Raw genomic sequence first — 15,831 nt, 5'->3', positions numbered from 1 at the left:
GCACAGCACAGCACAGCTGGCCTGGCACAGCACAGCTGGCTGGCCTGGCGCAGCACTTTGCAGCACAGCTGCACAGCACAGCTGGCACTGGCCTGGCACAGCACAGCACAGCACAGCGCTGGCACAGCACAGCACAGCACAGCACAGCACAGCACCAGCCTGGCCTGGCCTGGCACAGCACAGCACAGCACAGCACAGCACAGCACAGCACAGCACAGCACAGCACGGCACAGCACAGCACAGCACAGCACCTGGCACAGCACAGCACAGCCTGGCGCAGCACAGCACAGCTGCACAGCACAGCACAGCACAGCACAGCACAGCACAACACAGCACTGGCCTGGCCTGAGCCTGAGCACAGCCTAGCCTGGCCTGGCCTGGCCTGGCCTGGCCTGGCCTGGCCTGGCCTGGCCTGGCCTGGCCTGGCCTGGCCTGGCCTGGCCTGGCCTGGCCTGGCCTGGCACAGCCTGGCCTGGCCTGGCCTGGCCTGGCCTGGCCTGGCCTGGCCTGGCCTGGCCTGGCTGGCCTGGCCTGGCCTGGCCTGGCCTGGCCTGGCCTGGCCTGGCCTGGCCTGGCCTGGCCTGGCCTGGCCTGGCCTGGCCTGGCCTGGCCTGGCCTGGCCTGGCCTGGCCTGGCCTGGCCTGGCCTGGCCTGGCCTGGCCTGGCCTGGCCTGGCCTGGCCTGGCCTGGCACAGCTGGCACAGCTGGCCTGGCCTGGCCTGGCCTGGCCTGGCCTGGCCTGGCCTGGCCTGGCACAGCACAGCCTGGCACAGCCTGGCCTGGCCTGGCCTGGCCTGGCCTGGCCTGGCCTGGCCTGGCCTGGCACAGCACAGCACAGCACAGCACAGCACAGCCTGGCACAGCCTGGCACAGCACAGCCTGGCACAGCCTGGCCTGGCACAGCACAGCACAGCACAGCACAGCACAGCACAGCACAGCACAGCACAGCACAGCTGGCACAGCACAGCAGCACAGCACAGCACAGCACAGCACAGCACAGCACAGCACAGCTGGCTGGCACTGGCACAGCACAGCACAGGCACAGCACAGCACAGCACAGCACAGCACAGCACAGCACAGCCTGGCCACAGCCTGGCCTGGCCTAGCCTAGCCTAGCCTGGCCTAGCACAGCAGCCTGGCCTAGCCTGAGCCTGGCCTGGCCTGGCCTGGCCTGGCCTGGCCTAGCCTGGCCTGGCCTGGCCTGGCCTGGCCTGGCCTGGCCTGGCCTGGCCTGGCCTGGCCTGGCCTGGCCTGGCTGGCCTGGCCTGGCCTGGCCTGGCCTGGCCTGGCCTGGCCTGGCCTGGCCTGGCCTGGCCTGGCCTGGCTGGCTGGCCTGGCCTGGCCTGGCACAGCCTGGCCTGGCCTGGCCTGGCCTGGCCTGGCCTGGCCTGGCCTGGCCTGGCCTGGCCTGGCCTGGCCTGGCCTGGCCTGGCCTGGCTGGCCTGGCCTGGCCTGGCCTGGCCTGGCCTGGCCTGGCCTGGCCTGGCCTGGCCTGGCCTGGCCTGGCCTGGCCTGGCCTGGCCTGGCCTGGCCTGGCCTGGCCTGGCCTGGCCTGGCCTGGCCTGGCCTGGCCTGGCCTGGCCTGGCCTGGCCTGGCCTGGCCTGGCCTGGCCTGGCACAGCACAGCACAGCCTGGCCTGGCCTGGCACAGCACAGCCTGGCCTGGCCTGGCCTGGCCTGGCCTGGCCTGGCCTGGCACAGCACAGCACAGCACTGGCACAGCTGGCTGGCCTGGCACAGCACAGCCTGGCACAGCACAGCCTGGCACAGCACAGCACAGCTGGCACAGCACAGCACAGCACAGCACAGCACAGCACAGCACAGCACAGCACAGCCTGGCACAGCACAGCACAGCACAGCACAGCACAGCACAGCACAGCCTGGCACAGCACAGCCTGGCCTGGCCTAGCCTAGCCTGGCCTGGCCTAGCACAGCACTAGCCTGGCCTGGCCTAGCCTAGCCTGGCCTGGCCTAGCCTGGCCTAGCCTGGCCTGGCCTAGCCTGGCCTAGCCTGGCCTGGCCTGGCCAGCCTGGCCTGGCCTGGCCTGGCCTGGCCTGGCCTGGCCTGGCCTGGCCTGGCCTGGCCTGGCCTGGCCTGGCCTGGCCTGGCCTGGCCTGGCCTGGCCTGGCCTGGCCTGGCCTGGCCTGGCCTGGCCTGGCCTGGCTGGCCTGGCCTGGCCTGGCCTGGCCTGGCCTGGCCTGGCCTGGCCTGGCCTGGCCTGGCCTGGCCTGGCCTGGCCTGGCCTGGCCTGGCCTGGCCTGGCCTGGCCTGGCCTGGCCTGGCCTGGCCTGGCCTGGCCTGGCCTGGCCTGGCCTGGCCTGGCCTGGCCTGGCCTGGCCTGGCCTGGCCTGGCCTGGCCTGGCCTGGCCTGGCCTGGCCTGGCCTGGCCTGGCCTGGCCTGGCCTGGCCTGGCCTGGCCTGGCCTGGCCTGGCACAGCCTGGCCTGGCCTGGCCTGGCACAGCTGGCACAGGCCTGGCACAGCACAGCACAGCCTGGCCTGGCCTGGCCTGGCCTGGCCTGGCCTGGCCTGGCCTGGCCTGGCCTGGCCTGGCCTGGCCTGGCCTGGCCTGGCCTGGCCTGGCCTGGCCTGGCCTGGCCTGGCCTGGCCTGGCCTGGCCTGGCCTGGCCTGGCCTGGCCTGGCCTGGCCTGGCCTGGCCTGGCCTGGCCTGGCCTGGCCTGGCCTGGCCTGGCCTGGCCTGGCCTGGCCTGGCCTGGCCTGGCACAGCCTGGCCTGGCCTGGCCTGGCCTGGCCTGGCCTGGCCTGGCCTGGCCTGGCCTGGCCTGGCCTGGCCTGGCCTGGCCTGGCCTGGCCTGGCCTGGCCTGGCCTGGCCTGGCCTGGCCTGGCCTGGCCTGGCCTGGCCTGGCCTGGCCTGGCCTGGCCTGGCCTGGCCTGGCCTGGCCTGGCCTGGCCTGGCCTGGCCTGGCCTGGCCTGGCCTGGCCTGGCCTGGCCTGGCCTGGCCTGGCCTGGCCTGGCCTGGCCTGGCCTGGCCTGGCCTGGCCTGGCCTGGCCTGGCCTGGCCTGGCCTGGCCTGGCCTGGCCTGGCCTGGCCTGGCCTGGCCTGGCCTGGCCTGGCCTGGCCTGGCCTGGCCTGGCCTGGCCTGGCCTGGCCTGGCCTGGCCTGGCCTGGCCTGGCCTGGCCTGGCCTGGCCTGGCCTGGCCTGGCCTGGCCTGGCCTGGCCTGGCCTGGCCTGGCCTGGCCTGGCCTGGCCTGGCCTGGCCTGGCCTGGCCTGGCCTGGCCTGGCCTGGCCTGGCCTGGCCTGGCCTGGCCTGGCCTGGCCTGGCCTGGCCTGGCCTGGCCTGGCCTGGCCTGGCCTGGCCTGGCCTGGCCTGGCCTGGCCTGGCCTGGCCTGGCCTGGCCTGGCCTGGCCTGGCCTGGCCTGGCCTGGCCTGGCCTGGCCTGGCCTGGCCTGGCCTGGCCTGGCCTGGCCTGGCCTGGCCTGGCCTGGCCCTGGCCTGGCCTGGCCTGGCCTGGCCTGGCCTGGCCTGGCCTGGCCTGGCCTGGCCTGGCCTGGCCTGGCCTGGCCTGGCCTGGCCTGGCCTGGCCTGGCCTGGCCTGGCCTGGCCTGGCCTGGCCTGGCCTGGCCTGGCCTGGCCTGGCCTGGCCTGGCCTGGCCTGGCCTGGCCTGGCCTGGCCTGGCCTGGCCTGGCCTGGCCTGGCCTGGCTGGCCTGGCCTGGCCTGGCCTGGCCTGGCCTGGCCTGGCCTGGCCTGGCCTGGCCTGGCCTGGCCTGGCCTGGCCTGGCCTGGCCTGGCCTGGCCTGGCCTGGCCTGGCCTGGCCTGGCCTGGCCTGGCCTGGCCTGGCCTGGCCTGGCCTGGCCTGGCCTGGCCTGGCCTGGCCTGGCCTGGCCTGGCCTGGCCTGGCCTGGCCTGGCCTGGCCTGGCCTGGCCTGGCCTGGCCTGGCCTGGCCTGGCCTGGCCTGGCCTGGCCTGGCCTGGCCTGGCCTGGCCTGGCCTGGCCTGGCCTGGCCTGGCCTGGCCTGGCCTGGCCTGGCCTGGCCTGGCCTGGCCTGGCCTGGCCTGGCCTGGCCTGGCCTGGCCTGGCCTGGCCTGGCCTGGCCTGGCCTGGCCTGGCCTGGCCTGGCCTGGCCTGGCCTGGCCTGGCCTGGCCTGGCCTGGCCTGGCCTGGCCTGGCCTGGCCTGGCCTGGCCTGGCCTGGCCTGGCCTGGCCTGGCCTGGCCTGGCCTGGCCTGCCTGGCCTGGCCTGGCCTGGCCTGGCCTGGCCTGGCCTGGCCTGGCCTGGCCTGGCCTGGCCTGGCCTGGCCTGGCCTGGCCTGGCCTGGCCTGGCCTGGCCTGGCCTGGCCTGGCCTGGCCTGGCCTGGCCTGGCCTGGCACAGCCTGGCCTGGCCTGGCCTGGCCTGGCCTGGCCTGGCCTGGCCTGGCCTGGCCTGGCCTGGCCTGGCCTGGCCTGGCCTGGCCTGGCCTGGCCTGGCCTGGCCTGGCCTGGCCTGGCCTGGCCTGGCCTGGCCTGGCCTGGCCTGGCCTGGCCTGGCCTGGCCTGGCCTGGCCTGGCCTGGCCTGGCCTGGCCTGGCCTGGCCTGGCCTGGCCTGGCCTGGCCTGGCCTGGCCTGGCCTGGCCTGGCCTGGCCTGGCCTGGCCTGGCCTGGCCTGGCCTGGCCTGGCCTGGCCTGGCCTGGCCTGGCCTGGCCTGGCCTGGCTGGCCTGGCCTGGCCTGGCCTGGCCTGGCCTGGCCTGGCCTGGCCTGGCCTGGCCTGGCCTGCCTGGCCTGGCCTGGCCTAGCCTGGCACCTGGCCTAGCCTAGCCTGGCCTAGCCTGGCCTAGCCTAGCCTAGCCTGACCTGCCTGACCTCCTAACCTAACCCTCCTAGCCTGGCCTGACCTAGCCCTGACCTGGCCTGGCCTAGCCTAACTGACCTGGCCTGACCTGACCCTAGCCCTAGCCTGACCTGACCTAACCTAAGCCTAACCTAACCTAGCCTAACCTGACCCTGACCCTGATCCTGACCCTGACCCTAACCCTAAACACCCTAACCCCAACCATAAACCCTAAAATTCATTAAATATAATTGTATAAAACGAAAATGAAATTAAGTATGTATGAAATAAAAATTACAGAAAATTAAACATTCACTCATGTACTTTGGTCTCACTGTCTTTTATTTTCCTTCATCCCATATAGGACACACAATTCAATGGGTCTATGATCTTCTGTATGACCTTTACTATGAGTACAACTTTCTAAAATATTAACCACGGAACATACACCAAAGTACTCCAAATGGTCTGAAACATGCTCCTGAACAATTTCTACATGAACGATTTGGGTCGTGACAGTGAAATTTGGGCCCCCATTCATTTTCAATGGGAACAAACTTTCACTTATAACTTCCAAACGAAACGTCAGACTGAAATGAAAGTGGGATCTGCCTGCCATAATTTGGGGTCAAGCTTTCCAACGGTACCAGCCACATCTCTCTACAACCTTCTGTTCCAGAGATACAGGAAAAAAGAATTCCAGGGCTGATATCTCGGGAATGGAAGGTCCCAGCAGGTTGCAATTGGCAGCATTGGATCCGGCATCCCCGAAAATGGGGTGGTAGAGGCAAATTTCATCACTCTATGACCTTCCTGTCAGAAGTTATAACCAAAATTTACGATCGTCAAAATCGACGATCATGGTTTTTATCCTATTACCTAACCTTAACCCTAACCCCCTAACCCTAACCCCTAACCCTAACCCTAACCCCTAACCCTAAAACATAACCATAGGCAGCGTCTGAGGTCATAACTCTAATTTAGACTGACCCCGAACCCTAAATCCCGAGCCCTAATTTAAATCACATACATTACTAAATACAAACTAAATACTTAAAAAACAACTATTCTGGGCTGAGTGTACCTATTGAACAGACCTTACATCTGGACAGCAACTCATATCAGATGTATCAGTACTACTAGTATCAGATGTATAGATGTAGCTATCAGATGTTGGGAGTGCCAAAAGTTATACATAGGTGAAAACAAATGAAAAATCAATAGATAGACTCCAACAACACTAATATCAAACCAGAAGAGGCAAAAAAAAAAATAACACACTGTACAACCGTTTCCGAACACACAGACTCGAGAATCTGCAGATTCAGGGGGTGCAGAGCTGGATGGGATGGACAGCACAACAGAGACGGAAAGCAGAAAGGAGGCGCATCAAAATTTATAATTATAATTATTTGATATTTATTATATTTATTTGCTTAATAATTCATCCACAACAAATCCTTTAAGATATTCTTGATGGATGTGAGCTTTTAAATGAACAAATTCTTTTACCTGAAGGGGGGAAGAGGGGTGGGAGGACCTTTTGTTTGTGTGTGTGGAGGCCTAAATCTCTACCTATTCCAGCCCTTAATCATAACCAACCCAAACGTCTAGACATTGCCTCAAGCCTAACAACGACCTTTATCCCTAACCAAATTTAACCTAACCTAAAATTAATCCCTAATTGCTAACATCTATCTACTATCTTGTCCCCTAACTCCAACCTAACCTTAACCTAATCCCAACCTCTTATTCTAACTTAATCCAAACCCTAACCTTTACCTAACTCTAATAGTATTTTTTAAAGATCTTTACTTAATAAACCGTCTTAACAAACCGTCTTTTTTATTATTTGTATAGTGTTTTTACTAATGAATATTGTCTCAAAGCAGCTTTATAGAACATAGGCAACAAAAAACATTCAAAAAGTCCTAGATGTTAGACAAAATGATCCCTAGTGAGCAGGCCTGAGGCAACTGTGGCAAGGAAAAACTCCCTTACATGGTGACACTGGAGAGTGTGATTATAAATTATTCTAAACACCGGAGAGTGTGATATGAACAATGTCATTTCTGCAGTTAGGAAGGAACAGGTGGAAAGGAATTAGCGTAGCTGCTGTTCATGATATTAGCAGCACTAGATGATAATGTGCATTTAGTCAGATGTACTGGAGTACAAGGTTATGGGAAGAATTGTGTGTATGCCAGGCTAAAGTGAGATGTCCTTAATCTACTTTTAAACTGGGAGACTGTGCCTGAGCCCCAAACACTGTCAAGAAGGACTTTTCTACCCCCTTTTGTAGACTTTAATATTCTGGGAACTACCAGAAGCCTAGAATTTTGTGATCTTAAAGAGCATGGTGGATTGTAGCGTGTCAGAAGACTGGTTAGATACGTGGGAGCTAAACCATTTAATGCCTTGCATGTAAGTAGTGCTAGTTTGTAATCAATTCTAAACTTAACAGGTAGCCAGTCCAATCCTTTATGTCTTTAACACACTCAATTAATCTAGACAATTTAGATATTTCATCTGGTTTTGATGAGATATATAAATAGGTATAATCGTCATAACAATGGAAACTAAACCCATGTCTTCTAATGATGTTACCAAGGGGAAGCATATATATTGAGAACAGCAGAGGTCCTAAAACTGACCCTTGTGGGACCCCGTATTTCACTGGCACTACACTGGACGGTTCTCCATTTAAATCTACAAAATGGTATCGATCAGACAGGTAGGATCTAAACCATTTTAATGCCTGTCCCTGCATACCTGTGTGATTTTGTAAGTGATCTACAAGAATATTATGATCTTTAGTGTCGAATGCAGCACTAAGATAAATTAAGACTAAAATTGAGATGCAGCCTTGGTCCGAAGCTCAAAACAAGTCATTTGTGATTTTAACTAGCGCAGTTTCTGTACTATCATCGGGCCTGAAACCGGGCTGAAATTCTTCAAAGATGTTGTATTCCTTTAAGAAGGAGCATAGTTGAGCAGACACCACCTTTTCTAATATTTTAGATATAAACAGAAGGTTTGAAATCGGTCAGTAATTTGTTATTTCATTAGGGTCTAAATTAGGTTTTTTAAGAAGCGGCTTAATGACTGCTAACTTGAGAGGTTTAGGGACGTGACCTAAATATAATGAGGAATTAATAATGTTCAGAAATGGCTCCCCAGCTGTATGTATCACTTCTTTTAGTAATCCAATTGGAAATAAATAAGCAACAAGATGTAGATATTAGATAAGTGGCTAGATGTAGAGCGAAACTAGCAGTTCACATTTTCGGTCAGTGGGGGGCACTGTTTCCCCACCATCAGCATATAATTTGTGCCCTTTAATGACCTCGACTGGCCATCCTCTGAAAAATCTCAGCTGGTAGGGAGATGTGCTGTCCATTTGACTGTCATCTCCAGAAGCCCACCCAGTAGAAGCTTGTTGGCCTGCATCGGGGACATCCACAGCAGACTCAGCCTGGGTGGATCTGGAAACCACTGGCAGAGAGGTAAGCTATAGCATTCTCACACACACACACACACTAAACACACTAAACACACCAGACCGCAACTAAACATTCACTCTAACTCTTAACAATAATAGGCAATGTTAGGCATTTAATAATTAACGAATGAGAAATAAGTAATATATAAATAAATTAAATAATTAATTTAATTAAATAAAACACTTTCTGATTGCACAAGCCGAGGAGTTATGGACCTGCGGCTGGCTGCCTCAGAGGAGGGTGTATAGTGTTTAAAGTCTGAAACATCTGATGAATCTGAGGTACACTACTGATGATGTGTCCTAAAATTCATAAAATACCATTTAATATTCTCAACACTTTTAATTAGTCCACATTTTCCAGCTAAATTATAAATAAACTTAATACTGTTTCTCACATCCCGGATGCAAAGCCCAATAGTAGCATAAGTAGCAGTTTTGCCAGAGTGTTAGCAATGCTTAACTCGCGGCAGCTCATGCACTTTCGTTGTCTCCCTATACAACCACGCAGTCTCCGGGCTGTGATGGGGGGAGTCATTGTAATTTCTCAAAACCTAAACCTAACCATAACCAGAGCCATGGTCATTTCCCTTAACCCCAATCATAACCCCTAACCCAAACACTAACCTACATAACCCTGACCCTAACCCAAGTTGGATTTAGAGCAGGTCATTGTGGAAGCCAGGTCATCTGATGCAGCTCTCCTTCTTGAAATTGCTCTTACATAACCTAGAGGTGTGTTCAGGGTCCTGTTGGAAAACAAATGATGGCCCCATTAAGTGCAAACCAGATGGGATAGCATGTTGCTGCAAAATGCTGTGGTAACCATGCTGGTTAATTGTCACCGACAGTGTCACCAACAAAGCAACACCACAGCATCGCAAAATTTACACAAAACTTAGACACAAAATTTAGACTAATCAGACCAAAGGACAGTTTTCCACTGATCAAATTCCTTGTGTTTCTTGGTCCAGGCAAGTCTCTTCTGCTTGTTTTTCTTCTGAAGTAATGATTTCTTTGCCACATTTCAACCTGAAGGCCTGACTCACATAGGTTCCTCTGAACACTTGATGTTGTAATATGTCCTGCCACTTGAACTGTGAGTAGCATTTATGTGGGCTGTAATCTGACATGCTGTAAATTGGCAGTTTCTGAGGATGGAAATGCAGCAGAGGTAGCTCTTGGTCTTCCTTTCCTGGAACAGTCCTCATGAGAGCCAGTTTCATCATAGAGTTTGATGGTTTTGGATAAATTCAGAGATTTTTCTTAGCGTAATGATGAATTGTCTGTTCTCTTTACTTAACTGAGTGTTTCTTGTCATAGTATGGATATGTACAGTAGTTATAGTAGCACTAATAGGGCTATTGACCCACTCTTCCTCTGCACAAGACAACTGATGGTCTAATGCATATTAAGAATGCAAGAAATGTCTCAAATTAACTCTTGACAAGGCAGACCTGTAAATGAAAACCATTCTAGGTGGTGACCTCTTGAATCTGATGAGAAAATGCCATGAGTGTGCCAAGCTGTTATCAAGGCTAAGCTACTTTGGATAATCTAAAACATAAAACATTTTCTGGATTATTTTAACACTTTTTTTGCTTATTACATAATTCCATTTGTGTTCTTTCATAGTCTGTATGTCTTCAGTATTAATGATGCTGTGTTACGATAATGAACAAGATGTTATACTGAACTTACATTGATATATTAAATATTGTCTTTCTTTATTTCGCTTTAAAAACCTAAATATCAGTATGAATATTTATTGCTACTTTCAAATACAGCTATTTTCTTTGTAATATATGTCTTAGTCCAGAAGAGTGTTTTATAGGCATCATTATAAAATATCATGAAGCAAACATTATTTTCACATCAATGCAGGAACACCAAACAGGAACACTGAACATTACCACCTAAACTTTTTACAACCATAAGTTGTAAAACACTTTGAGAAGTGTTTGGATAACACTTCTCAAACATATACTTTAGCATTACATGATAACTTGGCATCATACATGATGATTTAACTCTGAGCAAACACAGACATTGAGCCTAAAAATAGACATTATGAAAAAAATAGACAATCTGCTATGCTGCTGTGTTTTTCCCCAGGACAAAAGAACAAGTCCTTTGAATTCAAGGTCCTTCTCCTGTTATTATGGAGTCTTATTTCTGGATGATCTGCAACTCTGTCCCCTGATGGGTTCTTTTTCTTGTGTCCATATAAGTTGTCCTTGTCCTTAGCAGGTTTTTGAAGAAAGTTCTAAAATGTTCTCCTACAAAAAAGAACAGGATGGGATCCAGGCAGCTGTGGGCTACACTCAAACAGTGTGTCACCACTGCAACTTTACGCACTGGCCAGATGAACTCACAGGAGAAATTGCCATTGCTCACATCCAGCTCTTTGTATAAAAAGATTGTCCGCATGACGTGATATGGCAAAAAGCAGATGATGAAGAAGCTGAGGCTGATGATAACCAAAGCAAAGGCTTTTTTCTTTGAGACATTGATTGTGCGCTGAGATGGACCTGGCTTCAATAATCTGTAAGCTACAAACATGGAGCACCACAAGATGAACACTAAAGGTAGCACAAAGCCCACAGCCAGAGTGGCATTGTTGATAATGATTAAAACCTGGATGGTTTGGTTGTTGTTTCGTAGCTCCATGCATTGCTGAGCATCTAGGCTTGCATTTGATTTCTGACCTAAAAACAACAAAGGACTTGAGGTCACTGCCACAAACAGCCAGATTAAAAAACAAACCAGTTGTCCCTTACACCATTTTTGCAAGGTTTTGTAGCGGTACGGCTGGAACAGTGCCAAATATCGCATGATGTTCAGGGAAACCAAGAAGTAGATTGATGTGTACATGTTCAGGTAGAAGACATAGAATATCAGACTGCAGGCCACCTTGCCAAATTTCCAGCCAGTGCTTGACATGTAGTAAGAAGCTCTGAAGGGCAGCGAGCACACCAGCATGAGGTCGGACACCAGCAGATTAACCATGAACAGGTTGACTGTAGTCAGACCCCTCTTCTTCCGCCACACACTGAAGAAGATGTACATGGAAACCAAGTGGCCTACGACACCAAGAATAAAGACTAACAGGTAGACGGTGGGAAACACGGACTCCTTGAAATCCTTAATGCTGCAGTTTTGTGAACTCATGTGAGGTCTTGAGAGCAGGATTTGAGAGAAGAGATCCGATGTTGCATAAAAAGCATAAAAGGAAACATGAACATCAGTAAACACAAACATTTAAGAACGTATTTATTATTATATATTTATTATATATTTATACATATATATTATTTTCAATATAATATATAGACACATGACACATTAAAGGAAAGAAACAATAAATGTGTGTTAGTAAAATGCTGAGCCACCACAAGCTGCCAGGATAGCTTTAATGCACCTTGGCTTTCATTCTACACATCTCTACTGTACAGTGCTAGAGGGATAAACACCATTCTTTAGATGATGGTGTTAGAGAGCATGGTCTAACATACCACTCCAAAATCTCCAGTTGGTGTTTAACTGGGTTGAGATCTGGTGACTGTAAAGGTCAAAATATAGGACTTACATCACACCATTCAGTAAACCCTCATGACCTGTGGATGGAGGTGGCGTCATCGTGAATGACGTCGTTCCTATCTGGACAGAGATGTTTCATCAGAAAGTGAAAGTGATAAGTCAAGAGCTTTGAGTTGATTTGTAGTCATGATTCTTTCTAAAGAGGACCCAAATCATGCCAGCAAAAATAAATAAATAAATGTATAGCTACCATTACAGAGCTAGTATTTTTCCTTTCATTTGTCAAGTGTCTGTAGATCTATTGCATTTGTAGCTTTTGTGTGAGAATAACAAACAAAAGAACTGAAATGAAAGTCACTTCATGGAAATCTACTAGGTGCAGCTGATGGAGTGACATTAAGTGATTATGCCAGATCATTTCACAACATACATTATGAATAGTTTTTTTATAGGAAGAATTTGCGGCTTTGACAAAGTTACTAGACTAGATAAGATAATAAATAAGTGGTTTTGTTGGTGCATGGATTGAAGACTGAAAAAAAAAGAAGATTTTTTCAAAAAGCTAAAAAAAAAAAGTTCCTGGTTTGTTTTGAGGTAGTTTTGTGGGTAATGTCAGTGTGAATTCGGTGGTGGTTGTGGGACATTGCTCTTTTTATTAAAATGTAATATAAAAAACACTAAACCTGTTTTTCATGCTTGGTTTTCTTCACTGCATCACTTGTGCATTTTCTTTGAAAGTTTTAACTTGTATTTACTCTGACTCACTTCAAGTAACTTCATTATCTCTGTGGTGATCTAGACTCTGTCCATGGTGTGAGGCATGTTTACACCTGGATGGAATGCCAGTCTATTCATGACACCATGCACACTCACTTTCATCTACTGCCAAATTATCTTAACTAAAACACCTACTGGGAAAAGGAAGCAAACCGAGGAACTCAGAAGAAAAGCCACAGACAGAGCTTGCACAGAAACTCCACACAGACCCTAACGTGAGCTTGGGACTGCCATTTAACCATATTTCCATACCGTAGCATATTTTAAATGTTCATTGATGAAAATTCTGCAAACTGTCTTTAGATTTCTATTACAAATGAACAAACGTAATCTCTCTCTCTCTCTCACACACTCACACACACACAGCAGAAGTTCAGAATGATCAGTGCATTCCCTTAAGGCACTGACTTTGATACAGCATTACAAATCTCAATATTTTAAATTATGCAAGGCTATAACAAAAATACACAACTCAAGATACTTTTTTAAATGCAGATTACTGTTATTTGAGTCAACTTTTGTTGCATTAAATATCCTTAGAAATCAAATGTACTTAGTTACTCATGAAACAAGCTTTAAAGAAGTTTAAAGTGCTGAAACCATTTCAGATTAGCTAGATAGTATCAGATTCAACATACCACAAGACTTCAAACAGGCTTCTACAGTGAGCTTTAAAGGCATTTAGTGTGAAAACTGGAAGCATTTCAGTTTATTCACACTAGACATTCGATTTCTTAAGCATATAGTAAGTCCTATGATTTACACATGAAAAAAGATCTAAGACAATCATTAAGTACACAATCGAGTCATTTCGCCTAGCACAAAATTCATATCAAAAAACCATTGTTACCTTTTTAGCTTCAACTCAAAACTGCAGATCTGTCTGGTAGAGGGAAATGCAGATGTCTTGCATCTTAAATAGAGATAAGAGCTGCACGATCTACATGTGACCGAAGACGGAAGGCAGGCTGAAGAGAAATAGTTTTGTTGGGGCATGCAGCTTCCAACAGTGCCAGCTAATAATTCCTCTTTCTCTGGAATCACACATTACAGGGAAAAACCCAGGAAACAAAACACCTTCTATTAAAAAAAAAAAAAAAAAGTCTGCATTCTGCATTTAAAATCTTGTTTTTTTCAACTGGTAAAAGTTCCTCATTTCATTGTTAGTACTATTTACCTCTGTCTATTATTTTCTGGTTCCAAAAAAAAAAAAAAATACAGTCTTTAAATTTTATTCAAATTTGTGTTTAGCCCTGTAAGACCCAAATATAGAAAAAAATGAGCAAAATTTTTTTGACCTCTCAGATATTGTTTCAGGAGGCCTCTGATGTAGAAATTAAAGATTTTTCAAATTTTTTACATTTTAGTAAGTTTTTAGGGAAATGTTGTAATATTGCAACGTTGGGCCTAGTTGGGAGCAGAATTTCTGTATTTGTACTCACTTTGTCTGAACAGATATACAGAACATTTAAGCATTCATTTGCAGAGTTGATTGCTTACTTAGCCCCATAACAGTATATATCATGAGTAATAATCACACAACAATCATAGTTTTATGAATAAACATTTATTAATAAAAAATATTGGAATAAAATTGTATTTACAAAACTTTTTCATTTTGGACTGCAGCAATCACATCCTGCACACTGAATAGATGACCTTTCTGCACTGGTGGCATTCTGAAATGGAAAAAGTAAAAAAAAAAAATTAAATATGTGAATAATACATATGGGTCTTATATTGTAGTAGATAAACTGAAAGAATAGACAGGGTGGTAGACCATGTGTCGAGGGTAGAGATCTAAGTATTATCCATCAAAGTATTATCATTTCAATGCAAATGCTAATCAAAATTCCACTACATTCAAACCATACTGTCTGGCTGGCCTATTATACTCTCTACACACATGCACATGCCTAACCCTAACCCCCCACAGCACTTACAGGTTCATATTCAAGATCATTCACACCTGTCCCTGAACAATGCAACAGGCACACACCCCCACCCCCACCCCAAAAAAAATAAAATAAAATAAAAATTACAGAACATTCAGAGCCTGATGCTACAAACTGCTACTTGGTCAACACTTGGTCAAAAATCTCAGGATCATTTAGAAGTTAAAAAACAAAAAAAAGCTACAAAGATACAGGGAGTTTAAGATACTGCTATAGATGATGGAGTTTCAAATACCACATACAATTTATTCCTGTTTAATTATGTTCTAAGCTAAACTAAGTAAAAATTTAACAGAAAAGCACATTTAGAACTTAGTTACAGTGAATCATCTAACACTTTAAATTTCTACTACAATTTTTTTCAAGTTGTGACCATGTGAGAAGTGCAGTGTCCTTATGTAAGGTGTAAGGAGCACAGGCTATTTTGACTACCACTCTGGCCCAACGTTGTAGAATTACAACATAGACATGTTTTCCAAAGTAACTAAACATGAATGTGTTCTAGACATTGTAATAAATACCAAAAAAATGTTTAAGGAATTTTACTTACTTGAATCTTGACAAATCCAGTCATGCAAAAAAAAGATGACGAGCTCAACGCAAAGTTTGCAGGTAGTGTAAGTTCATGGCCAGATGACCGGACCCATAAGCACTTCTTCTGTCCAAAAGCATTGTGAGGACAAACAATACGACCCATTAATTATGTAAATGTGGTCTTGAGAAAAAAAAGTGTTAAAAGTGATGTTGTAATTCTGCAACAGTGGGCTTCACAGGGTTAAGTAAAAAATGCCACCGTAAATATTTCCCTAAATATTTGCCTTAGGGTTCTCCCTAACCCTCACGTTTTCTTTTACATCACGTGGATGGCCGGTGCGTGTGCGTCTCTTACCTGAGGAACACATGGCACCAGGATGCACTATGGGAAGAAGGTGGACGCAGTGTCCTGCTTTGGTCAGTGTTCTGCTGGGAAACCTTGGGTCCTGCATCCATGTGGATGTTACTTTGACACGTACCACCTACCTAAGCATTGTTGCAGACCATGTGCACCCTTTCATGGAAACGGTATTCCCTGATGGCTGTGGTCTCTTTCAGCAGGATAATGCACCGTGCCACAAAGCAGAAATGGTTCAGGAATGGTTGGAGGACCACAACAACCAGTTTGAGGTGTTGACTCCGCCTCCAAATTCCCCAGATCTCAATCCAATCCAGCATCTGTTGGAAGTTCTGAACAAACAAGTCCGATCCATGGAGTCTCCATCTTACAACTTACAGGACTT

At 49.7% G+C, this 15,831-nt stretch overlaps 1 protein-coding gene across 2 annotated transcripts; it reads right to left on the bottom strand.

Annotated features, from left to right (window-relative positions):
• Nucleotides 1–10,019: 10,019 nt before the first annotated feature.
• Nucleotides 10,020–13,562, bottom strand: cysltr2a (cysteinyl leukotriene receptor 2a). 2 transcript variants are annotated; one of them, XM_058415872.1, is made up of 3 exons: nt 13,450–13,562; nt 11,872–11,942; nt 10,020–11,460 (listed from the first exon to the last, which is right to left on the bottom strand). In XM_058415872.1, exons 2-3 carry the CDS (start codon nt 11,919–11,921, stop codon nt 10,452–10,454), a joined length of 1,059 nt encoding a protein of 352 aa, XP_058271855.1. In that variant the 5' UTR covers nt 11,922–11,942; nt 13,450–13,562; the 3' UTR covers nt 10,020–10,451. The 2 variants fall into 2 exon arrangements, with proteins under 2 accessions (XP_058271855.1, XP_058271856.1); XM_058415873.1 differs by having other exon boundaries at nt 11,872–11,938; nt 13,450–13,560.
• Nucleotides 13,563–15,831: the final 2,269 nt, after the last annotated feature.

The sequence above is a fragment of the Hemibagrus wyckioides genome, linkage group LG18 (assembly GCF_019097595.1).
Source record: "Hemibagrus wyckioides isolate EC202008001 linkage group LG18, SWU_Hwy_1.0, whole genome shotgun sequence".
Classification (NCBI taxonomy): Eukaryota; Metazoa; Chordata; class Actinopteri; order Siluriformes; family Bagridae; genus Hemibagrus; species Hemibagrus wyckioides.
This window is presented reverse-complemented; position numbering and strand designations above follow the sequence as displayed.

Bases quoted from the DNA above. Each gene is read 5' to 3' on its own strand.
- cysltr2a (XM_058415872.1), bottom strand. From the start codon at position 11,921: ATGACGCCACCTCCATCCACAGGTCATGAGGGTTTACTGAATGGTGTG. The intron at 11,461-11,871 runs GTAAGTCCTATA...CCTGCTCTCAAG, and splicing joins GGTTTACTGAATGGTGTGAT to ACCTCACATGAGTTCACAAA.